Genomic DNA, 17,890 nt, shown 5'->3' on the forward strand with positions numbered 1-17,890 from the left:
GCTTTCGACTCTTCACATTCTTATCGGCAGACTCAACAGCCTTGGTTTCTCAAATGACTGCCTTGCCTAGCTCACCAATTACTTCTCAGGCAGAGTTCAGTGTGTCAAATCGGAGAACCTGTTGTCTGGACATCTGGCAGTCTCTATGGGGGTGCCACAGGGTTCAATTCTCGGGCCGACTCTTTTCTCTGTATATATATATCAATGATGTCACTCTTGCTTCTGGTGATTCTCTGACCCACCTCTACGCAGACGACACCATTCTGTATACCTCTGGCCCTTCTTTGGACACTGTGTTAACTAACCTCCAGACGAGCTTCAATGCCATACAACTCTCCTTCCGTGGCCTCCAACTGCTCTTAAATGGAAGTAAAGCTAAATGCATGCTCTTCAACCGATCGGTGCCCGCACCTGCCCGCCCGTCCAGCATCACTACTCTGGACAGTTCTGAATATGTGGACAACTACAAATACCTAGGTGTCTGGTTAGACTGTAAACTCTCCTTCCAGACTCACATTAAGCATCTCCAATTCAAAATGAAATCTAGAATTGGCTTCCTATTTCGCAACAACGCATCCTTCACTCATGCTGCCAAACACCCTCGTAAAACTGACTATCCTGCCGATCCTTGACTTCGGCAATGTCATTTACAAAATAGCCTTCAACACACTACTCAGCAAATTGGATGCCCCATATACTACCCACCACTGCGACCTGTATGCTCTCGTTGGCTAGCCTCGCTTCATATTCGTCGCCAAACCCACTGGCTCCAGGTCATCTATAAGTCTTTGCTAGGTAAAGCTCCGCCTTATCTCAGCTCACTGGTCACCATAGCAGCACCCACCCGTAGCACGCGCTCCAGCAGGTATATTTCAATGGTCACCCCCAAAGCCAATTCCTCTTTTGGCCGCCGTTCCTTCCAGTTCTCTGCTGCCAATGACTGGAACGAATTGCAAAAATCACTGAAGCTGGAGCACCAGCTGTCAGAGCAGCTCACAGATCATTGCACCTGTACATAGCCCATCTGTAAATAGCCCATCCAACTACCTCACCCCCATACTGTTATTTTTTTTTTTGTTCCTTTGCACACTAGTATCTCTACTTGCACATTCATCTTCTGCACATCTATCACTCCAGTGTTTAATTGCAACATTTTTTTTGTTGCCACTATGGCCTACTCATTGCCTTACCTCCCATATCTTACGTCATTTGCACACACTGTATATAGACTTTTTTCTCTAGTGTGTTATTGACTGTACATTTGTTTATTCCATGTGTAACTCTGTGTTGTTGTTTGTGTCGCACTGCTTTGCTTTATCTTGACCAGATAAAGCAAAGCCGTGCTTGTTCTCAACTAGCCTACCTGGTTAAATAAAGGTAAAACAATTTTTTTTTAAATCGAAATACCTGTCAAGTGAATGGATTATCTTGGCAAAGGTGAAATGCTCACTAACAGGGATGTAAATACATTTGTACACACATTTTGAGAAATAAGCTTTTTATGCATATGGAACTTTTCTGGGATATTTTATTTCAGCTCATGAAACATTGGACCAACACTGCGTGTTGCGTTAATCTTTTTGTTAAGCGTTATAACTGGATTATTTTGTCACACGTATCCTGTCCTCTAGTGGTGCTTAGAGGGTGGTGCTTGTACAACAGTTGAAGAATAGTTCAGTCAATGTCAAGTGGGTTTGAATCGAATAGGTTGGGGAATTGAATAGTTGGTCGAGTGGGTGCTCAATCACGTCAAGTGCGTGTTTAATTGCAAAGTCTCTCTTTCAATCATGTATACAATTGAATAGGATGTGTGACAGACAAATTATTTGGCACGACTTTTTTGTTGTTGTTTAGGAATGCAATATATGAACCTCAGGTTTATAAAAAAGTAATGGGGGGGTAATAGTTCTTGAGATTACTTGATTCCTTTCTTACCACTAAAGAATGTATGACTCTGGCTTTGTTTTAGAGTAGGACTACCCAAGTTGCCATGGTACGTTCACACCTCTGGTATGCTTTCGTAACAAATTCAAAAAACGGACTAATATGGACATTTCCGGTTGTTTTACGGTTTCCATCTATTTCACTTTAGAAATAACTGTGAAACTGCACGTGCTTACTTTATTGTTTATTAACTCGTAGCATTATACATAAAAGCGAACTTTGTACCACTCCTACTTGTCAAAACATTGCAGTTGCATTGCAAGGACAATCTCCGGGCTGAACTAGAAAAATACGGCAGGACACGCCCCTCTGTTTTGATTCAACCATGGAGCAAACCATCTGTCTGTGTATTATATTGACTTTGAAACCAGAACATAAACCGAAAGGGCACTTTTTATGTTAAATTCATAAACATATTTATATCTCATATCTAGAGCATATCATTTTGTAGTAGGCTTATGCCTACTACATATGGAAACTTCAGGCATAAAAAATATCCCAACCTTACGTAATGGTTTGGTCTGCTTTTAAACTTCAGAGAGCCGATCTTTAACTGTAGCAGACAGATGCTTCCCTGCTATATTCATGTACTACACAGTTGCATTTGATCGTGTGAATATAATTTAAAACTTTACACTGATTTACAAACGTTGTCTGAAGACTCAACACAATTGCTGGTGAGTTTGGTTCTCTCTTTGATAGTTCAATAAGCTAACCAAAATGCAGTCGGACTCTTTTTTTCATACCCTGTTTTGTTGATGGTGAATATGTATTACCTGTATCGACAGACCAAATAATATTATGAGACCATGATTACTTTATTTTCATGGTCCAGGCATGCAGAATGCAAACCCAATAGAGGAGGTGGGAGGCGACACACCCTGTGATGTGCCCTGTCTCCAGAAACTTGACTCCCCAACAGGTAACAGGCACTCCTCATGATCAGCTATTGGTATGGATTCATATTTTGAATTATGTGATTTTGTTGGTATTCGGTGTGTAATAAAGGTATTTTACTTATCTCTCCCTCCTCTCTCTGCGTGCGTGCGTGTCTGTCTGTGTGTCTGTCTGTGTGTGTCTGTCTTCATCTTCCAGGGAGCCCTCCCAAACAAGCCTCTCTCGCAGAAATGATGGAGTTTGAGAATTGTGTTTCCAATCTCAGCCTTGCACATGAGATAGTGATGAACAGAGACTTCAGCTTCAGACAGAACAGCCCACCCAAAGACAGGCAAGACTAGCTATGAAACACACACACCATTTCTGTGTAATGATAGTCAATAATCACTGTATGATCATAATTTCAGTCACTTTAAAGTCACAGATTTTTAATAATGATTTATTTTTTAGCTTGGAAGGAAGAATATCTGACATAGTTCACAGTGCTTTCTGGGACTGTCTTCGTGAGCAGCTTTCATGCAGCCCTCCAGACTATGTCCATGCTGTCATTCTGCTACAAGAGGTGAAAACTGTGAGTATGGTCATGTACCTTTAGTAGCTCACTCCTTCCCCCAGTTTCTCAGCATAGTATAGCAAACAATAAAGGCTAAGTGACCCACTGTGTGGTTGTCCCCTGTGTGGTCAGACTGTGCTGTCCCTGCTCCTGCCTGGCCACGTGCGTCTGAAGGCCCAGGTGGAGGAGGTTCTGGACCTGGAGCTGATCCAGCAGCAGGCAGATCATGGGGCCCTGGACCTGCAAAGATTGTCAGGCTACATCATCAATACCATGGCCTCCCTGTGTGCCCCTGTACGGGACCCAGAGATCAAGACACTACGGGATCTTTCGGACCCAGTGGAGCTCCTCAGGTGAGGGACATGCTCAATTAACTCATTTTATGGTATAAAAAAAAAGTCATTATGTAGAATAATATCAGATATGAAAATGTAATGAAATTACCCTTGGAAAGACAAAATCTAAAATAAAAAATAAAAACTCTGGGAAGCTCCTTTGTAGACTATTCCACTACTCATTCATAGTTACTTTGGGTATGGTCCACACATGTCCAGTAATGAACCAAGGCCTACATTTGGTTAATGCTAAGAAATATGTTCCTTTCCTGACTAACAGGGAGATCTTCAGAGTCCTTGGCCTGATGAAGACAGACATGGTCAACTTCACCGTACAGAGCCTCAGACCTAATCTTCTTCAGCAGGCGGTCCAATACGAGCGAGCCAAGTTCCAGGAGATCCTGGAGAAGCAGCCTGGTAAATGAGACAATGTTCTAAGAGAAAATCTACACAAATTTAGAGTTCTACCAATCTGACATGCTCCTAACATCCAGAAGGAAGAACTTGTGCTTCTACATCTGCATTGTCTGCTCTTTGGGGTTTCTGTATAAGCACTTTGTGACATCTGCTGATATAAAAAAGCTTTATAAATATATTTGATTGATTGATTGTTTGATTGAACTCGGTTGCATAATCCCTTTAATCACATTCACACTTTCCATCAAATAAATGTCAGGAACTTCAAAACGGATATTGTTTGTCTAATGATGGCTTCCATATGTTTTTTTTGCTTTTCTAACCATCCTTCTCAAGAGTTCCTGGACAAGACCACCGTTTGGCTTCAGGTGGCAGCACGAGAGGAGGCATTGGTCAGTGCCCAGTCTGACCTTGACACTGGGACTCCCAAGCCACGTGGTCCATTAAGTCCTACTGCCGTCCTGAACAGGGCTTACCTGCAACTGCTGAGCTGGGACCCCCATGACCAGAATTACCCTGAGGTAATCAAACGAGGACCCTGATTGGTTCTGTCTTCCCAGTGGCATAACAAGCATGTAGACGGTTCAAAGCAAATTTTATTAGTCACATGCGCCAAATACAACAGGTGTAAACCTTACAGTGAAATGCTTACTTACAAGCCCCTAACCAACAGTGCAGTTTAAAAAAAAATACGGATAAGAATAAGAGATAAAAGTAACAAGTAATTAAAGAACAGCAGTAAAAAATAACAATATATACAGGTGGGTGCTGGTACAGAGTCAATGTGCGGGGAAACCGGTTAGTTGAGGTAGTATGTACATATAGGTAGAGTGAATTAAAGTGTCACTGCATAGATGACAACAGAGAGTGGTGGTGGGGGGGAGGGTCAACACGAGTAGTCTGGGTAGCCATTTGACTAGATGTTCAGGAGTCTTATGGCTTGGGGAAGAAGCTGTTTAGAAGCCTCTTGGACCTAGACTTAGCGCTCCGGTACCGCTTGCCATGTGGTAGCAAAGAGAACAGTCTATGACTAGGGTGGCTGGAGTCTTTGACAATTTTTAGGGCCTTCCTCTGAAACCGTCTGGTATAGAGGTCCTGGATGGCAGGAAGCTTGGCCCCAGTGATGTACTGGGCCGTTCGCACTACCCTCTGTAGTGCCTTGCGGTCGGAGGCTGAGCAGTTGCCATACCAAGCAGTGATGCAACCAGTCAGGATGCTCTCGATGGTGCAGCTGTAGAACCTTTTGAGGATCTGAGGACCCATGCCAAATCTTTTCAGTCTCTTGAGGGGGAATAGGTTTTGTCGTGCACGCTTCACAACTGTCTTGGTGTGCTTGGACCATGTTAGTTTGTTGGTGATGTGGACACCAAGGAACTTGAAGCTCTCAACCTGCTCCACTGCAGCTCCATCAATGAGAATGGGGGCGTGCTCGGTTCTCTTTTTCCTGGAGTCCACAATCATCTCCTTTGTCTTGATCACGTTGAGAGAGAGGTTGTTGTCCTGGCACCACACAGCCAGGTCTCTGACCTCCTCCCTGTAGGCTGTCTCGTTGTTGTCGGTGATCAGGCCTAACAGTGTTGTGTCATTTGAAAATGTAATGATGGTGTTGGAGTCGTGCCTGGCCGTGCAGTCATGAGTGAACAGGGAGTACAGGAGGGGCTGAGCACACACCCCTGAGGGGCCCCTGTGTTGAGGATCAGCGTGGCGGATGTGTTGTTACCTTTTTATTTCCTTTTTTTTTACATTTCACCTTTATTTAACGAGGTAGGCCAGTTGAGAGCAAGTTCCCATTTACAACTGCGACCTGGCCAAGATAAAAGCAAATCTTACCACCTGGGGGCGGCCCGTCAGGAAGTCCAGGATCCAGTTGCAGAGGGAGGTGTTTAGTCCCAGTGTCTGCTTATTGATGAGCTTTGAGGGCAATATGGTGTTGAATGCTGAGCTGTAGTCAATGAATAGCATTCTCACATAGGTGTTCCTTTTGTCCAGGTGGGAAAGGGCAGTGTGGAGGGCAATAGAGATTGCATCATCTGTGGATCTGTTGGGGTGGTATGCAAATTGATGTGAGCCATGACCAGCCTTTCAAAGCACTTCATGGCTACAGACTTAGTGTTCTTGGGCACAGGCTCTATGGTGGTCTTCTTAAAACATGTTGGCATTACAGACTCGGACAGGGAGAGGCTGAAAATGTCAGTGAAGACACTTGCCAGTTGGTCAGCGCTCGCAGTACACGTCCTGGTAATCTGTCTGGCCCTGCTGCCTTGTGAATGTTGACCTGTCTGAAGATCTTACTCACAACGGCTGCGGAGAGCGTGATCACACAGTCTTCTGGTACAGCTGATGCTCTCATGCATGTTTCAGTGTTATTTGCCTCGAAGCGAGCATTGAAGTAGTTTAGCTCGTCTGGTAGGCTCGTGTCACTGGGCAGTTCTCGGCTGTGCTTCCCTTTGTAGTCTGAAATGGTTTGCAAGCCCAGCCACATCCGACGAGCGTCAGAGCCGGTGTAGTACGACTCGATCTTAGTCCTGTATTGACGCTTTGCCTGTTTGATAGTCGTTTAGTGGAGAATATAATTCAGGAAGAAGGTAGTTGAAGCCATTTTCAACAAGGAAATTACATCAGGGAATTATCAATGAATGGATGAATCACCTATTGCTCCAATAAATTAATAGATTGAGATTACATAATAATAATTCCCTGTGGTTTCACCCCCACATAATCTACTCACCCCCACTTATCTACTGGAAAACATTTTATAGTAGCTCATGTCCAAATTTCTCCTCTCCCTCCACAGACAGTTCTGATGGACAGAGCCCGCATAGATGCACTGGGGCAGAGGCTGAGTCTGCTGGTTCTTGAGGCATCCGTTCTGCTGTTGACTAGCACACAGTGTGGGGCCGCTGTTTTCTCTCTGCAGGGGTTTGTAGGTAAACTCAAGCAGACCATCACTGCCCTGCTGGAGGGCAGTCACAACAGGTAAGAGATGGGTGGGGGGGGGGGGGGTTTACTGTCTTCTCGGGGCACAGGTAATGTATAACAGAAAAAAAGTAAGTTGACAAAAGAGCCCAGCTGCCACACTTCAAATGTCTGCAACAAACCCTGGCTTCTTCAGGCTCAAAATATAGCTCAAATTAACAAGTTAATAAACATTTAAAATAAAAATGTTTATACATGATTTCATGAAGCTATTCATGTTCTATTCTAAAGTACAATCAAATGTATTATTGAGAGTTCAATAAATCCTTATCCTGCTGTTGTTCTGAATGGATGTTTGACACCAGTCTCTCTGGTACGTTCAGGGACTTTGACCTGCAGGGGGCGTTGCTGGGGCTGAGGGAGCAGGTGCTGGTGCAGGTGAAGGAGGCTCTGATCACCCAGGAAGGACCAGCGCTGCCTCAGGACAGTGAAGACGTGCTTAAGGGACAGATCTCAGACCTGGCCAAGGACAACAACCCCATCCGCACTCTCATAGGTCAGTCACCACCAGTGAGGGGCAACCCAAACCTGACCTCCCAAGTTCAGCATTCCAGAGTAACTAGTTGCATGAGTTCCATGTTAATCCTGAGCTATGTGGAGATCAATTTAACCATTACTGATACAATTATGAGTCCGATACAATTGTACAGTTTAGCAAGGTATGTTCTGTGTCTGCAAAGGTTCTTGTAAGTAAGATGGGCAGTGCAGCAGGCTGATTTCTCTCTTTTTGCATACCACACATGTTGTAGGAGAAAGAGTGCAGGGCTACCTCCAGGCCATGCTAGAGGGAAGCCCCACTAAAAAGAGTCCGTCCATGCCCCCTGCCCTGAGGCTGCTGAGTGCTGAGGTGGCAGAGCTGGGAATGGCCTTAGGGCGAATGGTCCATTTCAACCGCTCAGTTTTCGGCCCCTTCTACGCCCCCATCCTAAGGAAGATGCTGTTTCCATCGGGAGAGGCCGAGATGGGGGAGGACTCCCGCTAGTCCCCCCAACACCTCAGGTCGCCTGCATAAGCTGCCATTCAACATTTACACAATGTAGAGCAGGGTTCCCAAACTGGCGACCCGCGGGCCAAATATGGCACGCCAACAATATTATTTGGCTCCCCCAAAGACCCCCAAATTAAATTTTTATATTTTTTTAATTTAAAAAATTTATAAAAATCTCGGACCCGAGATGCAAAAACTCCCAAATGCAATGTCCCAAGAAGGAAGTTACCCTGCTTAAATAATGCAAAAGTTAAGTTTTAACTTCATTCATGAGGAGAGAGAATGCAGGAGACAGTCAACTGATAAAGCTGGCAACGGACCATTTTGTGGTGCTGAAACTTAAAGCTGCAACCAGAGCACAATCAATAGGAGGTGAACAGCGCCTGGTGCTGAAAATATAGCTAACTTGTTATGCAAGTGTTGCACAGCGACAGATGGAGAAAACCTACACCAGTCGAGTAATTCATTTCAACAATAATCTTCATTTTATTTTGACTTTACAAACAAGAAGAAGGCTTAATTGTCTTCTGAGCCTAGGCCTACATAAAGCCTAAGCCTACATAAAATAACAACTGGCTGTGGTATGCTATAAGGCTTAACAGCATCTTTCACAAGAAAAAATTATATGGCCTAATAGAAGTGTTTTTTTTTTTTTACAAGGTCTCCTTACAATTCCAACTGGCCAAAAATGGAGCATCCTAGATAAAACAATAATTTAAAGAAAAAAAAGGTGAATGTCTATCAGCATAGCCTGCTTCTGTAACGACAGAACAAACAGATAATACTGTCAGCTTGAGACCTAAATATCCCTGGATAAGCACTCACAATAATGTTAGTATTTACTAAGTACAGTCATATAGGCCACTAAGTTACTCACTCAATGGGAAAAGTTGCATTCCCCCTCGATCTTGTGGATGTCACGTGAGATGGATGTGAGTTTGATGCGCAGGCAGTCAACGATTGACTTATGTGAAAGCCGGTTCCTGTCCTGAGTCTATATTGCGTTCATAGAGGAAAATGAGGACTCGCAGGTGTAAGTCGATCCGAACTTAGCGCATGAAATGCACGTTTCTTTATTGGGTGTATTTCTCTGAGCATGCCACCCAAAACGCACACAAGGACTCGGTACTCCTGAGCGCATCCCTGATTTGGCTCGATGTCTGTAATTCAATCAGCTCAGTTTGAATTGCGGCCTAATTTTTTTAATTTAAACTTTATTTAACTAGGCAAGTCAGTTAAGAACAAATTCTTATTTACAATGACGGCCTACCCAGTAGAGGTCGACCGATTATGATTTTTCAACGCTGATACCGATTAATCTGACTATTGTTTTGTTTTTTGTAGTAATGACAATTACAACAATACTGAATGACCACTTATTTTAACTTAATATAATACATCAATAAAATCAATTTAGCCTCAAATAAATAATGAAACATGTTCAATTTGGTTTAAATAATGCAAAAACAAAGTGTTGGAGAAGAAAGTAAAAGTGCAATATGTGCCATGTAAAAAAGCTAATGTTTAAGTTCCTTGCTCAGAACATGAGAACATATGAGAACATATGAAAGCTGGTGGTTACTTTTAACATGAGTCTTCAATATTCCCAGGTAAGAAGTTTTAGGTTGTAGTTAGTATAGGACTATTTCTCTCTATACGAATTGTATTTCATATACATTTGACTATTGGATGTTCTTATAGGCACTTTAGTATTGCCAGTGTAACAGTATAGCTTCCGTCCCTCTTCTCGCCGCTACCTGGGCTCGAACCAGGAACACATCGACAACAGCCACCCTCGAAGCAGCGTTACCCATGCAGAGCAAGGGGAACAACTACTCCAAGTCTCAGAGCGAGTGATGTTTGAAACGCTATTAGCGCGCACCCCGCTAACTAGCTAGCCATTTCACATCGGTTACACCAGCCTAATCTCGGGAGTTGATAGGCTTGAAGTCATAAACAGCTCAATGCTTGAAGCATTGCGAAGAGCTGCTGGCAAATGCACGAAAGTGCTGTTTGAATGAATGCTTACGAGCCTGCTGGTGCCTACCATCGCTAAGTCAGACTGCTCTATCAAATCATAGACTTAATTATAACATAATAACACACAGAAATACGAGCCTTTGGTCATTAAAATGGTCGAATCCGGAAACTATCATTTAGAAAACAAAACGTTTATTCTTTCAGTGAAATACGGAACCGTTCCGTATTTTATCTAACGGGTGGCATCCCTAAGTCTAAATATTGCTGTTACATTGTACAACCTTCAATGTTATGTCATAATTATGTACAATTCTGACAAATTAATTACGGCCTTTGTTAGGAATAAATGGACTTCACACAGTTCGCAATGATCCAGGTGGCCCAAACTGCTGCATATACCCTGACTGCTTGCACGGAACGCAAGAGAAATGACACAATTTCCCTAGTTATAAGAAATTCATGTTAGCAGGCAATATTAACTAAATATGCAGGTTAAAAAATAAAGAAAAGATACACTTGTGTATTGATTGTAAAGAAAGGCATTGATGTTTATGGTTAGGTACATTGGTGCAACGACAGTGCTTTTTTCGCAAATGCACTTAAATCATCACCCGGTTGTCGAAGTAGGCTGTGATTCAATGAGAAATTAACAGGCACCGCATCGATTATATGCAAAGCAGGACACACTAGATAAACTAGTAATATCATCAACCATGTGTAGTTAACTAGTGATTATGTTAAGATTGATTGTTTTTATAAGATAAGTTTAATGCTAGCTAGCAACTTACCTTGGCTTCTTGCTGCCCTCGCGTAACAGGTAGTCAGCCTGCCACGCAGGCTCCTCGTGGAGTGCAATGTAAGGCAGGTGGTTAGAGCATTGGACAAGTAACCGGAAGGTTGCAAAAACGAATCCCCAAGCTGACAAGGTAAAAATCTGTCGTTCTGCCCCTGAACAAGGCAGTTAACCCACTGTTCCTAGGCCGTCATTGAAAATAAGAATGTGTTCTTAACTGACTTGCCTAGTTAAATAAAGGTGTAAAAAATATATATATATCTGCAAATCGGTGTCCAAAAATACAGATTACCGATTGTTATGAAAACTTGAAATCGTCCCTAATTAATCGGCCATTCCGATTAATCGGTCGACCTCTACTACCCAGGCCAAACCCGTACGACGCTGGGCCAATTGTGCGCCACCCTATGGGACTCCCAATCACGGCCGGATGTGATTCAGCCTGGATTCGAACCAGGGACTGTAGTGACGCCTCTTGCACTGAGATGCAGTGCCTTAGACCGCTGCTCCACTCGGGAGCCCAATCCAGCGAGGGTATCGTTTTCTTAGCAAAGGAGGAGTGTTCTCCACCTGGGCGGACTGTGAGAGGAGCACGTACAAACGCAATGATATCCATGGGCATTTTGTAGTCTTCAAATCTGGTGGAGAAGTTGTCCCTCAGCTGCTTGATGAAATCTTCCATGCTGCGGCCTGGTCCCTCTGACTGTCGTCTCTTGTGTGCCGAAGTCCAAATCGAACAACTCAAGCTTCCACAAGTTTTTCCACCATGTCCATGACTGTTTTCCATCTTTCTTGTTCCTGGAGATTTTTGTTCCTTGTTCCTGGAGATCAGAGAAAAAGGCAGTTTATGTAGCTTGCAGTTAACGCTTAAATGTTTCTGCGTCGGGCCTCTGTCTCAGGCGGGAAGACCACTTTGAAAGTTCCATGCTTAGATTCATAATAACGTATGAGATTAAATGATTTGCATTTCAAATAAGACACACTGGCTTGGCATGGAAAAATATGGTAAAATTAACGCAATCTCTTTGTACATTTTCCCTGATACTTATTGAGAGCGACATTTTCTCTTGCTATCAAGCCAATTGTTCGGAACGAATGTTGACGTTAAAAAATATTTGTGTAGGCTACAGTAAACCTGTTTTTCCACACCAATCAACACACAGAGAAATAGACAAAAATAATAACTGAATAGAGACATGGGGATTTTATGAGCGTAATCAAAATTATTGTTATTGTCACAGAATGTATTATGTACTGATCAGATGTGTTTAAAAATGTTATTCAATTTGTAGTGTAGGCCAATTAATTGTGCTAGTATTATATACTAATTATGTTCTGGCCCGCTGACTATTAGCTCAGAGAAAAATTGGGCCAAAGGCCAAACCTAGTTGACGAACCCTGATTGTGTGGGTTCGTCAACTAGGTTTATACTAGTTGAGTGTTTATACTGTATATTTAGATTTTAGAATATAAAAACATTAGTAACGTTTGTTAAACCAAAAACAGGCCATCAGATATGTAGAATATTCTTTATATGATCTTCATATAATCATACTGGAATATATTTTCCTCAGGACACATATAATATTTGTTGTGGCAACCCTTGTGATTATCATTTTACTAATATCTAGAGTTTGCATGTATGTCAGCTGGAATTGATTATATGTGCATTAGCTAGAGATTGTTATGTGTACAGTAGGTTTATCGAATGGTATGTACTGTATAATTTAAAGCACTTACCAAAGATATGTATGCACTTTTTAACTATTTAAAATACATCTATATATTAATATTTTGGAACTGTACATTACATAATGTGTGAAATTTGTTGGGGGATTATTGAGTGACATTTTTTATGCATTCTGACCAACTGAACAAAATATAAACGCAACATGTAAAGTGTTGGTCCCATGTTTCATGAGCTGAAATAAAAGATCCCAGACGTTTTCCATATGCCCAAGAAGCTTATTTCTCTCAAATTGTGGGCACAAATTTGTTTACATCCCTGTTAGTGAGCATTTCTCCTTTGCCAAGATAATCTATACACCTGATAGGTGTGGCATATCAAGAAGCTGATTAAACAGCACGATCATTACACAGGTTTATCTTGTGCTGGGGACAATAAAAGGCCACTCTAAAATGTGCATGATTGGTATGCTGGTTGCAGGAATGTCCACCAGAGCTGTTGCCAGAGAGTTTCATGTTCATTTCTCTACCATAAGCCACCCCTAACGTCGTTTTAGAGAATTTGACAGTACGTCCAACTGGCCTCACAACTGCGGACCACGTACAGTACGTGTATGGCGTTATGTGGGCGAGCGGTTTGCTGATGTCAACGATGTGAACAGAGTGCCCCATGGTGGCAGTAGTATGGACAGGAATAAGCTGCAGACATCAAACATGATTGCATTTTATCAATGGCAATTTGAATGCACAGAGATACCGTGACGAGATCCATAGGCCTATTGTCGTGCCATTCATCCACCGCCATCACCTCATGTTTCAGCATGATAATGCACTGCCCCATGTCGTAAGGATCTGACCACAATTCCTGGAAGCTGAAAATGTCACAGTTCTATGGCCTGCATACTCACCAGACATGACACCCATTGAGCATGTTTGGGATGCTCTGGATCAACGTGTATGGCAGCATGTTACAGTTTCCGCCAATATCCAGCAACTTCGCACAGCCATTGAAGAAGCCATTGAAGAGGAGTGGGACAACATTCCATAGGCCACAATCAACAGCCTAATCAACTCTATGTGAAGGAGATGTGCTGTGCTGCATGAGGTAAATGGTGGTTACACCAGATACTGACTTTTTTATCCACGCCCCTTCATTTTTTTTTAAAGGTGTCTGTAACCAACAGATGCATATCTGTATTCCCAGTCATGTGAAATCCATAGATTAGGGCCTAATGAGTTTATTTTAATTGACTGATTTCTTTATATGATCTGTAAAATATTTTAAATTGTTGCATGTTGCATTAATATTTTTGTTCAGTATATGAAAAAAATGTATGCCTTGTGACGACATTTTTTTCCCTCCATTGTTTCAATATGATTTTTATTTCAAACAAGTTCATGAAGAGGAGACAAAATTCAGTTATCATTTTAATTGTTTGGTTTTAGAGTAATGAGAAAAACATGTTCAAAAGGAAAGACTAAGGATTGTGGAGTTTGTTTTTCTTAGTAAGTGAAAGGAAAAGGGGTACCTAAAGTGGTAAGTAACCCTAAGCACAATATACTACTCACAACATAAATGACAAATCGATATACCTACAGTACCAGTCAAAGGTTTGGACACACCTACTCATTCCAGGGTTATTTGTACTATTTTCTACGTTGTAGAATAATAGTGAAGACATCAAAACTTTGAAATAACACACATGGAATCATGTAGTAACCAAAAAAGTGTTAAACAAATCAAAATATATTTTATATTTGAGATTCTTCAAAGTAGCCACCCTTTGCCTTGATGACAGCTTTGCACACTCTTGGCATTCTCTCAACCAGCTTCATGAGGTAGTCACCTGGAATGCATTTCAATTAATACGTGTGCCTTGTTAAAAGTTAATTTATGGAATTTCTATCCTTAATGCATTTGAGCCAATCAGTTGTGTTGCAACAAGGTAGGGATGGTTTACAGAAGATAGCCCTATTTGGTAAAAGACGAAGTCCATATTATGGCAAGAACAGCTCAAATAAGCAAAAAAACGATAGTCCATTATTACTTTAAGACATGAAGGTCAGTCAATGTGGGAAAATTCAAGATCTTTGAAATTTCAAGTGCAGTTGCAAAAACCATCAAGCGATATGATGATACTGGCTGTCATGACAGGAAGACCCAGATTTACCTCTGCTGCAGAGGATAAGTTCATTAGAGTTACCAACCTCAGAAATTGCAGCCCAAATAAATGCTTCACAGAATTCAAGTAACAGACACATCTCAACATCAACTGTTCAGAGGAGACTGGGTGAATCAGGCCTTCATGGTCGAATTGCTGCAAAGAAACCACTACTAAAGGACACCAATAAGAATACGTGACTTGCTTTGGCCAAGAAACACAAACAATGGACATTGGACCAGTGGAAATCTGTCCTTTGATTTGATGAGTCCAAATATGAGATTTTTGGTTCCAACCGCCATGTCTTTGTGAACGGATGATCTCCACTTGTGTGGTTCCCACCGTGAAGCATGGAGGAGGAGGTGTGATGGTGTGGGGGTGGTTTGCCGGTGACACTGTCAGTGATTTATTTATAATTCAAGGCATACTTAACCAGCATGGCCACCACAGCATTCTGCAGCGATACGCCATCCCATCTGGTTTGTGCTTAGTGGGACTATCATTTGTTTTTCAACAGGACAATGACCCAACACACCTCCAGGCTGTGTAAAGGCAATTTGACCAAGAAGGAGAGTGATGGAGTGCTGCATCAGATGACCTGGCCTCCACAATCACCCGACCTCAACCCAATTGAGATGGTTAGGGATGAGTTGGACTGCAAAGTGAAGGAAAAGCAGCCAACAAGTGCTCAGCATATTTGGGAACTCCTTCAAGACTGTTGGAAAAGCATTCCAGGTGAAGCTGGTTGGGAGAATGCCAAGAGTGTGCAAAGCTGTCATCAAGGCAACTTTGTTTGGTTTCTACATGATTCCTTTTCTGTTATTCCATAGTTTTGATGTCTTCACTATTATTCTACGATGTGGAAAATAGTAAAAATAAAGAAAAACCTTTGAATGAGGAGGTGTGTCCAAACTTTTGACGGGTACTGTATACATAAACCATTATACACTGTACATACACTTACATGTCTTATAAAGAACTTCTGAAGTATAAAAGTGTGAGTATAAGGCCATATGATCTTGGTCAATAATATTCTGTAGTAATTTCTAGGATAAATTATTAGGCTATCACTGCCCTTAACAAATAATTGAGGTGCCACCCAGCCTGATGGAATTCAGCATGCCATCTCATTACAGAGTTAAACATTATTATATTATAACCACACTTCATCATTGGAGGTCTTAGCCTAACACAGGGATGGGCAACTTGTAGCCCAGGGGAGTCATGCACTCCCAAAATCTGAGGGGGCACAAAGTATGTGGGGATCGCTGGGAGGTGGAGAATAAGTTGAAGAATTTAGCATTTTTCAAACACCTGAAACAGCTTTTTCCTGCAATCTAGAGCCATAAACATTACGCTTAATTCTATGTAAAAAAAAAAATATATATATTCTTCTCTGCATCTCTGCTCAAATCTGGGTAAAGGATTGAAAATAAGTCTTATTCAGTACATTTAGGTCTATATTCAATCAGATCAAGCGTTAACCGGCAATAGCAGACACCCTCATAGCGGACGCTTTGGAGTTGTAATTGCGTTGGAGACATTAAATCGGTGACAGCTGCGCTTGTGATCATTGTCACGAAGGCACACCCGCCCCCACTCGCATTAGAAGTAAATTACACTCAAATTGAAAGTTAGGATTTATATCATCCTAATCAAGGTGTAGATTACATCTCACATTCCAGTTTTTGAACTTGGAAACATGGCTGCATGGGATTGCTGGCTGCTGGATTTCTCTTAATGCGACTGTGTAGCCAATGGCAGTCCGCTTTAGGTATAATGACAGCTTCACCGCAGTTCCACCTCCGACCCCGCCAAAACAACTACTATGCGGATGTTGGCTAAAGCGGATCTGATTGAATAGAGCTCTTAGCTATTGCTTGCTTTTCTAAAATCTACCAACTTTTCCAGCTAATATAGACAAGCCAGCTGCTCTACCTTGATTAATAGCCTTAAATGGCTTTTTGGTAACTAGTTATGAGGTTGGGAGATTAGGCTAGACAAAACCAACTTCATGAAGGTGCTAAGTGGCTAGTAGTATTACAGAAAAAAATGATTATTTTAAATAATGTTTTTAACAGAACACATCTGAAAGGGCACATGCCCGTGTGCTCCCTATGGGCATGATACCTCTGTTGTGACCCCCACCAAAGTTGTCCATCCCTGGCCTAGTGCATCAACTGTTCTGAAATTCACTACATACTGTGTGTGGTATGTCAGTCTTTGAGGATCATAGTATCTGCTGGTGTTCATCCCTTTTTATACTATTTACTTACTGGTAAGTGATTTAAACCTACAATACCATGCTAAGATCTCACACTAAATACAGATACTAAATACAGCCTGTAGAAGCTACATGTGTAAAAGCTTCCAGTTTTTACAAGGGTAAAGAGTTTGTAAGTTGCATTTTCTTCCTAATTTTAAATAGTTGTCCCTCCATTGAATAATATATTTCATCCTCTTACTACATCAGTTAGCCATATAAATATTGTGTATTTAAAAAATGCATCAGTTTATTTCCATCACATGATTTGTTCCAAATGTCTGCTAGTGAGGGAGTATGACTTTTGCATGCATACATCTATCTCCTCTGCCAGTCCCTGGGCTTGTCTTAGTGACAAAGAGATGCAATTAGCTCTCATAGAATATATTGTCTGGCAGCTCCTTCAAACTCCCATGCAAGTAAGATGCCCTAAGACACAATCAAATACCTTAAGAATGAGATGTTCCATTGTACTATTTAATTTCAGGTATATATTGCTTTACATTTTTAAACATTATCACATTATCATTGACAAACTATACTTTGCCCACAAATACATGGGCTTAGCATTATTATGCTGGTACAGTAGTTCTACATTTGATTCATGTACTCTTGTTCTCTCTTCTTGATCCTGGTAGTAACAACATGATAATCTCAAATATACCTGAATCAATAAAAATTGTCATTAATGGCCCATCATTAATTGTCTATATTCTGTATATTACTGTACTTACAGGAAGTCAGATGTGGAGGTAAAGACAGTCAGTGTGAGGCCAGGGAGGATATTTGACCTTTCAGACTGACCTTCTCAAGATAGGAGACAGGCCCTGCTTACCCAGTGGACAGACAGCTAGTGTAAGGTTATAATTTCTCTGTTACTTGGTATTCAGGAGAGG

At 41.8% G+C, this 17,890-nt stretch overlaps 1 protein-coding gene across 1 annotated transcript; it reads left to right on the plus strand.

Moving 5' to 3' along the window:
- The first annotated feature begins 2,497 nt into the window (after positions 1 to 2,497).
- Positions 2,498 to 9,367, plus strand: LOC120059715 (T-complex protein 11-like protein 2). Its single transcript, XM_039008772.1, has 10 exons — positions 2,498 to 2,621; positions 2,780 to 2,866; positions 3,040 to 3,172; positions 3,292 to 3,412; positions 3,527 to 3,747; positions 4,010 to 4,146; positions 4,483 to 4,667; positions 6,941 to 7,122; positions 7,446 to 7,618; positions 7,872 to 9,367. The coding sequence occupies exons 2-10, from the start codon at positions 2,782 to 2,784 to the stop codon at positions 8,102 to 8,104; spliced, it is 1,470 nt and encodes a 489-aa protein (XP_038864700.1). The 5' UTR covers positions 2,498 to 2,621; positions 2,780 to 2,781; the 3' UTR covers positions 8,105 to 9,367.
- The last annotated feature ends 8,523 nt before the right edge of the window (positions 9,368 to 17,890 follow it).

Source organism: Salvelinus namaycush, chromosome 2 (genome assembly GCF_016432855.1).
Source record: "Salvelinus namaycush isolate Seneca chromosome 2, SaNama_1.0, whole genome shotgun sequence".
Taxonomy (NCBI): domain Eukaryota; kingdom Metazoa; phylum Chordata; class Actinopteri; order Salmoniformes; family Salmonidae; genus Salvelinus; species Salvelinus namaycush.